Consider the following 11,176-nt stretch of genomic DNA (forward strand, 5'->3'; position numbering starts at 1 on the left):
CATGTGTTTCTGGATGGGTGCACATGCGTGTTTCCTGATTGGTGCACATCTGTGTTTTTGGATTGGTGCACAAATGTGTTTCTGGATTGGTGCACAAGCATGTTTCCAGATTGGTACACATATGTGTTTCCTGATTGGTGCATGTGTGCGTTTCCAGGTTGGTGGATGTGTGTGTTTCCTGATTGGTGCACATGCGTGTTTCCAGATTGGTGCACATGTATGTTTCCAGTTTGGTGCACGTGCGTGTTTCCGGATTGGTGCCCATATGTGTTTCTATATTGGTGCATATGCATGTTTTCTGATTGCACATGCATGTTTCTAGACTGGTGCACATGCGTTTTTCTGGCTTGATTCACATGCGTGTTTCCAGATTGGTGCACATTTGTGTTTCTGGATTAGTGCACAAGCGTGTTTCCAGATTGGTGCACATGCATGTTTCCAGATTGGTGCAGATGTGTGTTTCCAGATTGTTGCTTGTGGGTTTCCTGATTGGTACACATGTGTGTTTCTTGATTGGTGCACATGCGTGTTTCCAGATTGGTGCACATGTATGTTTCCAGTTTGGTGCACATGCATGCTTCCGGATTGGTGCCCATTTGTGTTTCCTGATCGGTGCACATACGTGTTTTCTGATTGGTGCACATGCATGTTTCCTGATTGGTGCATGTGCATGTTTCCAGATTGGTGCACATTTGTGTTTCTGGATTGGTGCACAAGCGTGTTTCCTGATTGGTGCACATGTGTGTTTCCAGATTGTTGCATGTGGTTTTCCAGATTGGTACACATGTGTGTTTCCTGATTGGTGCACATGCGTGTTTCCAGTTTGGTGCACGTGCGTGTTTCCAGATTGGTGCACATTTGTGTTTCCAGATTGTTGCATTTGGATTTCCATATTGGTACACATGTGTGTTTCCTGATTGGTGCACATTTGTGTGTTTCCAGGTTGGTGCATGTGTGTGTTTTCTGATTGGTGCCCATGTGTGTTTCTATATTGGTGCACATGCGTGTTTTCTGATTAGTGCACATGCGTGATTCCAGATTTGTGCACTTGTGTGTTTCCAGATTTTTGCACCTGAATGTTTCCATATTGGTGCACATGTATGTTTCCAGATTGGTGCATGTGCGTGTTTCCGGATTGGTGCCCATGTGTGTTTCTATATTGGTGCACATGCATGTTTTCTGATTGGTGCACAGGCATGTTTCCAGATTGGTGCACAAGTGTGTTTCCAAATTGCTGCACAGGCGCGTTTCCTGATTGGTGTACATGCCTGTTTCCTGACCAGATATCCCAACCCAATTACATCTCTCTGACTCTATGGTACACATGTGTGTTTCTGGATTGGTGCACATGTGTGTTTCCTGACTGGTGCACATGCATGCCTCCCTATTTGTGCACATGCATGTTTCCAGATTGGTGCACATGCGTGTTTCCTGATTGGTGCATGTGTGTGTTTCCAGATTGGTTCATGTGTGTTTCTGGATTGGTACACAAGCGTGTTTCCAGATTTTTGCACATGCATGTTTCCATATTTGTGCATATGTGTTTTCTGATTGGTGCATGTTTCCAAATTGGTGGACAGTTGTGTTTCCAGTTTGGTGCACAAGCGTGTTTCCAGATTGGTGCATGTGGGTTTCCAGAATGGTACACATATGTTTTTCCTGATTGGTGCATGTGTGTGTTTCCAGGTTGGTGGATGTGTGTGTTTCCTGATTGGTACACATGTGTGTTTCCTGATTGGTGTACATGCGTGTTTCCAGATTGGTGCACATGTAGGTTTCCAGTGTGGTGCACGTGCGGGTTTCCGGATTGATGCCCATATGTGTTTCTATATTGGTGCACATGCATGTTTTCTGATTGGTGCACAGGCATGTTTCCAGATTGGTGCACAAGTGTGTTTCCATATTGCTGCACAGGCGCGTTTCCTGATTGGTGTACATGCCTGTTTCCTGACCAGATATCCCAACCCAATTACATCTCTCTGACTCTATGGTACACATGTGTGTTTCTGGATTGGTGCACATGTGTGTTTCCTGACTGGTGCACATGCATGCCTCCATATTTGTGCACATGCATGTTTCCAGATTGGTGCACATGCGTGTTTCCTGATTGGTGCATGTGTGTGTTTCCAGATTGGTTCATGTGTGTTTCTGGATTGGTGCACCTGTGTGTTTCCAGATTGGTGCACATTTGTGTTTCTGGATGGGTGCACATGTGTGTTTCCTGATTGGTGCACATGCATGTTTCCAGATTGCTGCACATTTGTGTTTCTGGATTGGTGCACATGTGTGTTTCCTGATTGGTGCATGTGGGTTTCCAGATTGGTGCACATGCATGATTCCAGATTTGTGCATATGCCTGTTTCTGGATTGATACACATTCGTGTTTCCAGATGGGTGCACGTGTGTTTCCATATTGCTGCACATGCGTGTTTCCTGATTGGTGCACATGCCTGTTTCCTGACCAGATATTCCAACCCAAGTACACCTCTCTGACTCTATGGTACACATGTGTGTTTCTGGATTGGTGCACATGCGTGTTTCCTGACTGGTGCACATGCATGCCTCCATATTTTTGCATATGCATGTTTCCAGATTGGTACACATGCGTGTTTCCTGATTGGTGCATGTGTGTGTTTCCAGATTGGTGCACATGCATGTTTCCAGATTGGTGCACATGTGTGTTTCCAGATTGGTGCATGCGTGTGTTTCCAGATTGATGCACGTGTTTCTGGATGGGTGCAGATGCGTGTTTCCTGATTGGTGCACATGCATGTTTCCTGATTGGTGCACATGCCTGTTTCCAGGTTGGTGGATGTGTGTGTTTCCTGATTGGTACACATGTGTGTTTCCTGATTGGTGCACATGCGTGTTTCCAGATTGGTGCACATGTAAGTTTCCAGTTTGGTGCACGTGCGGGCTTCCGGATTGATGCCCATGTGTGTTTCTATATTGGTGCACATGAGTGTTTTCTGATTGGTGCACAGGCATGTTTCCAGATTGGTGCACAAGTGTGTTTCCATATTGCTGCACAGGCGCGTTTCCTGATTGGTGTACATGCCTGTTTCCTGACCAGATATCCCAACCCAATTACATCTCTACGACTCTATGGTACACATGTGTGTTTCTGGATTGGTGCACATGTGTGTTTCTGGATTGGTGCACATGTGTATTTCTGGATGGGTGCACATGCATGTTTCCAGATTGGTGCACATGTGTTTCTGGATGGGTGCAGATGCGTGTTTCCTGATTGGTGCACATGCATGTTTCCTGATTGGTGCACATGCCTGTTTCCAGGTTGGTGGATGCGTGTGTTTCCTGATTGGTACACATGTGTGTTTCCTGATTGGTGCACATGCATGTTTCCAGATTGGTGCATGCGTGTGTTTCCAGATTGGTTCGTGTGTGTTTCTGGATTGGTACACAAGCGTGTTTCCAGATTTTTGCACATGCATGTTTCCATATTTGTGCATATGTGTGTTTCCTGATTGGTGCACATGTGTGTTTCTGGATTGGTGCACATGTGTATTTCTGGATGGGTGTACATGCATGTTTCCAGATTGGTGCACATGTGTTTCCTGATTGGTGCACATGCCTGTTTCCAGGTTGGTGGATGTGTGTGTTTCCTGATTGGTACACATGTGTGTTTCCTGATTGGTGCACATGCGTGTTTCCAGATTGGTGCACATGCATGTTTCCAGTTTGGTGCACATGTGTGTTTCCTGATTGGTGCATGCGTGTGTTTCCAGATTGGTTCGTGTGTGTTTCTGGATTGGTACACAAGCGTGTTTCCAGATTTTTGCACAGGCATGTTTCCATATTTTTGCATATGTGTGTTTCCTGATTGGTGCACATGTGTGTTTCTGGATTGGTGCACATGTGTATTTCTGGATGGTGCAGATGCGTGTTTCCTGATTGGTGCACATGCCTGTTTCCAGGTTGGTGGATGTGTGTGTTTCCTGATTGGTACACATGTGTGTGTCCTGATTGGTGCACATGCGTGTTTCCAGATTGGTGCACATGCATGTTTCCAGTTTGGTGCACATGCGTGTTTCCGGATTGGTGCCCATGTGTGTTTCTATGATAGTGCACATGTGTGTTTCCTGATTGGTGTACATGCCTGTTTCCTGACCAGATATCCCAACCTAATTACATCTCTCTGACTCTATGGTACACATGTGTGTTTCCAGATTGATGCACCCGCTTTTATCCTGACTGGTGCACAATCATGCCTCAATATTCGTGCACATGCGTGTTTCCTGATTGGTGTATGTGTGTGTTTCCAGATTGGTGCACATGCATGTTTCCATATGGGTGCACGTGTGTGTTTCAAGATTGGTGCATGCATGTGTTTCCAGATTGGTTTATGTGTGTTTCCAGATTTGTGCACAAGTGTGTTTCCATATTGCTGCACATGCGTGTTTCCTGATTGGTGCACATGCCTGTTTCCTGACCAGATATCCCAACCCAATTACATCTCTCTGACTCTATGGTACACATGTATGTTTCTGGATTGGTGCACATGTGTGTTTCTTGACTGGTGGACATGCATGCCTCCATATTTGTGCACATGCATGTTTCCAGATTGGTGCACATCCTTGTTTCCTGATTGGTGCATGTGTGTGTTTCCTGATTGGTGCACATGTGTGTTTCCATATTGCTGCACATGAGTGATTAGATTAGGTTAGATTACATTACAGTGTAGAAACAGGCCCTTCGGCCCAACAAGTCCACACCGACCCGCCGAAGTGAAACCCACCCATACCCCTACATTTACCCCTTACCTAACACTACGGGCAATTTAGCATGGCCAATTCACCTGCCCCTGCACATCTTTTGGACTGTGGGAGGAAACCGGAGCACCCGGAGGAAACCCACGCAGACACGGGGAGAATGTGCAAACTCCACACAGTCAGTCGCCTGAGGCGGGAATTGAACCCGGGTCTCAGGCGCTGTGAGGCAGCAGTGCTAACCACTGTGCCACCGTGCCGCCCGCATGTTTCTAGATTTGTGCATATGTGTGTTTCCTGATTGGTGTGCATGCCTGTTTCCTGACCAGATATCCCAACCCAATTACATCTCTCTGACTCTATGGTACACATGTGTGTTTCCAGATTGGTGCATGCGTGTGTTTACAGATTGGTTCATGAGTGTTTCCAGATTGGTGCACAAGTGTGTTTCCATATTGCGGCACATGCATGCCTCCATATTCGTGCACATACATGTTTCCAGATTGGTGCATGCATGTGTTTCCAGATTGGTTCATGTGTGTTTCCAGATTGGTGCACGTGTGTTTCTGGATTGGTACACAAGCGTGTTTCCAGATTTTTGCACATGCATGTTTCCAGATTTGTGCATATGTGTGTTTCCTGATTGGTGCACATGTGTGTTTCTGAATTGGTGCACATGTGTTTCTGGATTGGTGCACATGCGTGTTTCCTGATTGCTGCACATGCATGTTTCCTGATTGCTGCACATGCATGTTTCCAGATTGGTACACATGCATGTTTCCAGTTTGGTGCACGTGCGAGTTTCCGGATTGGTGCCCATGTGTGTTTCTATGTTGGTGTACATGCGTGTTTTCTGATTGGTGCACATGCGTGATTCCAGATTTGTGCACATACATGTTTCCAGATTGGTGCATGCGTGTGTTTCCAGATTGGTTCATGTGTGTTTCCAGATTGGTGCACGTGTGTTTCTGGATTGGTACACAAGCGTGTTTCCAGATTTTTGCACATGCATGTTTCTAGATTTGTGCATATGTGTGTTTCCTGATTGGTGCTCATGTGTTTTTCTGGATTGGTGCACATTTGTGTTTCTGGATTGGTGCACAAGCGTGTTTCCAGATTGGTGCACATGCATATTTCCAGATTGGTGCACATGTGTGTTTCCAGATTGGTGCATGTGTGTGTTTCTATATTGGTGCACATGCATGTTTCCAGATTGGTGCACGTGTGTTTTCCAGATTGGTGCATGCGTGTGTTTACAGATTGGTTTATGTGTGTTTCCAGATTGGTGCACAAGCGTGTTTCCATATTGCTGCACATGCGTGTTTCCTGATTGGTGTACATGCCAGTTTCCTGACCAGATATCCCAATCCAATTACATCTCTATGACTCTATGGTACACATGTGTGTTTCTGGATTGATGCATGTGTGTGTTTACAGATTGGTTCATGTGTGTTTCCAGCTTGGTGCACAAGTGTGTTTCCTGACTGGTGCACATGCATGCCTCCATATTCGTGCACATGCATGTTTCCTGATTGGTGCACATGCATGTTTCCTGATTGGTGCACATGCGTGTTTCCAGATTGGTGCATGCGTGTGTTTCCAGATTGGTTCATGTGTGTTTCCATATTTGTGCATATGTGTGTTTCCTGATTGGTGCACACGTGTGTTTCTGAATTGGTGGACATGTGTGTTTCCTGATTGGTGCACATGTGTTTCTGGATGGGTGCAGATGCGTGTTTCCTGATTGGTGCACATGCATGTTTCCTGATTGGTGCACATGCCTGTTTCCAGATTGGTGCACACGCATGTTTCCAGTTTGGTGCATGTGCGAGTTTCCGGATTGGTGCACGTGCGAGTTTCCGGATTGGTGCCCATGTGTGTTTCTGGATTGGCGCACATTTGTGTTTCTGGATTGGTGCACATGCATGTTTTCAGATTGGTGCACATTTGTGTTTCTGGATTGGTGCACAAGCGTGTTTCCTGATTGGTGCACATGCATGTTTCCAGATTGGTGCACATGTTTGTTTGCAGATTGTTGCATGTGGGTTTCCAGATTGGTCCACGTGTGTGTTTCCTGATTGGTGCACATTTGTGTGTTTCCAGGTTGGTGCACATGTATGTTTCCAGTTTGGTGCACGTGCGTGTTTCCGGATTAGTGCCCATGTGTGTTTCTATATTGGTGTACATGCGTGTTTTCTGATTGGTGCAAATGCGTGATTCCAGATTTGTGCACTTGTGTGTTTCCAGATTTTTGCACCTGAATGTTTCATATTGGTGCACGTGCATGTTTCCAGGTTGGTGCACACATGTGAGTTTCTATGTTCATGCACACGTGTGTTTCCGGATTGGTGCGCATGTGTGTTTCTGGATTGATGCACGTGTGTTTCTGGATTGGTGCACATGCGTGTTTCCATATTGGTGCACATGTGTGTTTCTGGGTTGGTGCACGTGCATGTTTCCTGACTGGTGCGCATATGTGTTTCCAGATAGGAACACATGTGTGTTTCTGGATTGGTGCACATGTGTGTTTCTGGATTGGTGCACATGCATGTTTCCTGATATTGGTGCACATTGTGTTTCTGGATTGGTGCACATGTGCAATTCCAGATTGGTGCACGCACATGTTTCTGGATTGATGCACATGCATGTTTCCAGATTGGTGTACATGTGTGTTTCTGGATTGGTGCACATGTGTGTGTCTGGATTGGTGCACATGCATGGTTCCTGATTGGTGCACATGTATGTTTCCAGATTGGTGTACATATGTGTTTCTGGATTGGTGCACATGCACTTTTCCTGACTGGTGCACATGTGTGCTTCCATATTGGTGCACATGAGTGTTTCTGGATTGGTGCACATGCATGTTTCCTGATTGGTGCACATGTGTATTTTCAGATTGGTGCACATGCATGTTTCCTGACTAGTGCACATGTGTGTTTCCATATTGGTGCACATGCGTGTTTCCAGATTGTTGCACATATACATTTCTAGATTTGTACACAATCATGTTTCTGCATTGGTGCATGTATGCAGTTAAGTTTCAGCAGATGACAATTATTTACTGAAAGAGAAAATGATTACGGACCAACCAGGAAACAGTATGAGATTGGAACTGATATGTAGCTCTTCCAGGGTGGGGTACAGGTGTGCTGGGCTGAATGACCTCTTCTACAGTCTGTGATTCTATGACATTATTTGATTCATTTCTTCTTCGTGTATGTGAAATGGGGATGGGGAGCTATAGCCAATACTGAGGAGGGCTGCCACTAATGACAGAATCAAGGCCATGCATAAAAATGCAGAATTGGGCAGGTAATTGACAGGTGAAGTTTGACACAGATCGTGCATTTTGTCAGAAGAATGGGGAGACCATGATTTGCTTGGAAGGTGTAAGCTTTTATGAGGCAGGATTCAGTTGATTGGGCTTGTACCCATGGGAGATTAGAAGAATGACAGGATACTGTATTGTAAGATTTAAGATTCTTAAAGGAGTTTGACAGGGGTGGGGGGGTAGATGCAAAGAGGTTGTCTCCCCTTGGGGAGAGCTTAGGATCAGGGGACAGTAGCTCAGTTTAAGGGATTGCCCATTTAAGACAGAGATGAGAATGAATTTCTTCCCTCAGAGGATAATGAATCTGTGGAATTCTTTACCACATAGTGCTATCAAGGCTGGACCATTGAAAGTATGTTCAAGGCTGAGATAGACAGGTTTATAATCAGTGATGGAATCGAGGGCCACTGGCAAAAGACAGGGAAAGTAGAACTGAGGATTGTCAATCAAATCATCCCTGACCTTCTTGAACCATGGAGCACATTCAAGGGGCCAAGTGGCCTGTCCTGTGGAAGTGAGCAGACTCTGCCAGAACTATCCATCAGATGAAATGAATTGATGGGATTCCAACACGTGGCCAGTTTGAGGTGAAATGCATCTCGCGGCTGTTTTGGTGGAGGTTTAAATAGCGTGGAGCATAGGCAGAGGAAGGATTTTGGACAGGCATGTTGGATTTGATGGTACCATTTCAGAGTCGCTAAGGAATAGCACTGCCTGTGCGAGGTGTGTAAATAATTATGTTTTGTGTTGTGGAAACAGGTCCCTTCCAGATTGTGAATGATGCTCAGCACAACGGAGCTGCCAACCGGAGATTATGAATACTTGTGCGAGAAGGAAAGCGTCAATTCATTCGGAGCAGCACTGATGCCCAGCTTCTACCTGATCGTTTTAATGCTGAGTCTCATTGGAAATGGATTGGTTTTACTGGTGCTTGTGAAATATGAATATCTAAAAAGCATTACAAATATATTCATTCTTAACCTTGCCGTTTCAGATTTGCTTTCTGCTATTTGCCTCCCTTTCTGGGTGGTCCATCATTTAAAGGGATGGATCTTTGGAGTGGCCATGTGCAAGTTAATGAGTGGTGTGTTTTACATTGGGTTTTACAGTGGCATCATGTTCCTGACACTGATGACAATTGACCGGTACCTCGCAGTTGTTCATGCTGTCTCTGCTGCAAGATCTAGAAAAGTTCGCTATGCAACAGTTACAAGTGTGATTGTTTGGCTGACCAGTACATTAGCAACTATCCCTGATTTTATCTTTGTTGACTTAGATGAGGAATACGACAGAGAAACCTGCGACAATATTTACCCCCAGGATACAGCAGTTCCTTGGAAACTGTTGAGATTTTATCAACAAAATATAGTGTTCTTTGTCTTTCCGTTTATTATCATAGTGTACTGCTATGTTAGGATAATTCAGACATTGATAAAGTGCAGAACAGTCCAGAAACACAGGACACTGCGAGTTATATTCACCATTGTGGTGGTGTTCTTTTTCTGTTGGGCACCCTACAACGTGGTGATCTTCTTAAGATCCCTGGAGGAGCTTCAGATACTGCAGTTTGAGAACTGTTATTTGGAGAGTCAACTGGATTACGCCCACACCATCTCCTACACTGTGGCTTATTTTCACTGTTGTCTCAATCCCATTTTTTACGCCTTTGTTGGAGAAAAGTTTAGAAGACACTTGATTCACTTTTGTGACCATTATTTGCCGTGTGGTCTGCTGTTTCACCAGCGGCAATTTGTCACTAGGAATGTCCATTTGGAATATTCTGATGGTTCCATGGGTAACGATACAACAAATAACTGGTAGTCTGACGCTTCTGACAGAATGCATGTTTGAGGAAATTTGTATTCTTTTTGTTCAACTTAAATATTCCAATCTTTTTAATCTACTGTAATCAAGACGGATCTATTGTAATAAGAGTAACAGCAAAAAATTACAATTTTCATTTTACAAACATTACAACATTTTTACAAGGATTTAGAAACATCTGTGTGTAGTTTTATTTCTAGCCCCGATTCTTAGCACAAATTTAGTTGACAATTGTTCATAATTTACTTCCTAAAACAACTTTGCTTCTCAAAACTTGTGTTTTTTTTGTTTCCATATTTCACGGTTGGATAACTGTTTTAATTGATTAAACTAAGTTTGCTTATGTTGAAAATATTACATTCAGAAAATGACATAAATAAAAATCTTATTGTGCTTGTTACTCAACTACTGTGCAGTCTAATGTTGGATTACAGAATAATTTGTCAGACATAGAACTAATGTAAGCCCCATGGTAAAGAGCTTGCACATAGCAACAGGGAGTTGCTGAAATAGCATTGATTTTTGAAATCGAGGATGATCCAAAACTCCAAGTGTAATTCAGGAATGATCCTGATTCAGTTTCCAGATGCCACACTTGATCATCCTCCAGCACAGTCCCCAACCGAGCCTCGATCATCCATTCTGGACTAGCAGGCTGACCAATGCCAGCAAGGACTCTGGCCCAGTGGCTGATGGGGAGCTAACACATGGCTATCTTAGGAGAGGAGGCAAGTGTCTCTCACATGGTACCTACGTCACACTCCCAGGATGGAAGCTCAACAGTTGTCAGGTTTAGCTGCAGGCTAGAGCACTGGATTGATGCCACCTGCTAGGCCTCAAAACCAAGATGGCAGCCACATGGGCTTCCACATCAGCCATTTGCATTGCCACAGAGTCTCCAGCATTGTCAGAAGTCACCCTAACATAAAGAAATCAGTAAAATGGAGATGACACGACTTTTTTTTCGCTCTAAGGATAGTCTGGAGTTCAGTGCCTGGAAGAAGGTAGAAGCAAAAACTCACACTCCATTTAAAAAAAGTACTCTACTTAGAATCCCTACAGTGTGGAAACAGGAAATTCGGTCCAATAGGTCCATGCTGACCCTCTGAAGAGTAACCCACCCAGACCCATTCCCCTACCCTATTACTCTAAATTTCCCGTGACTAATGCACCTAACCTACACATCCCTGAACACTTGGGCATTTAGCATGGCCAATTCACCTAACGTGCATATCTTTGGATTATGGGAGGAAATCGGAACACACATAGGAAATCCACACAGACATGGGGAGAA

General features: G+C 44.5%; 1 protein-coding gene across 4 annotated transcripts in view; it reads left to right on the forward strand.

Moving 5' to 3' along the window:
* LOC122564302 (C-C chemokine receptor type 3-like) overlaps positions 1 to 10,171 on the forward strand; it is a 60,952-nt gene extending 50,781 nt beyond the window's left edge. For all 4 annotated transcript variants that reach the window (XM_043718972.2, XM_043718974.2, XM_043718975.2 and 1 more), the window contains one exon: positions 8,818 to 10,171. In XM_043718972.2, the coding sequence (XP_043574907.1) occupies positions 8,836 to 9,879 (1,044 nt within the window). In that variant the 5' untranslated portion in view covers positions 8,818 to 8,835 and the 3' untranslated portion in view covers positions 9,880 to 10,171. The remainder of the gene's footprint in view (positions 1 to 8,817) is intronic.
* Positions 10,172 to 11,176: the final 1,005 nt, after the last annotated feature.

Source organism: Chiloscyllium plagiosum, unplaced genomic scaffold, assembly GCF_037043375.1.
Source record: "Chiloscyllium plagiosum isolate Xiang-an unplaced genomic scaffold, Cpla_swu_hap1 HiC_scaffold_34, whole genome shotgun sequence".
Lineage (NCBI taxonomy): Eukaryota > Metazoa > Chordata > Chondrichthyes > Orectolobiformes > Hemiscylliidae > Chiloscyllium > Chiloscyllium plagiosum.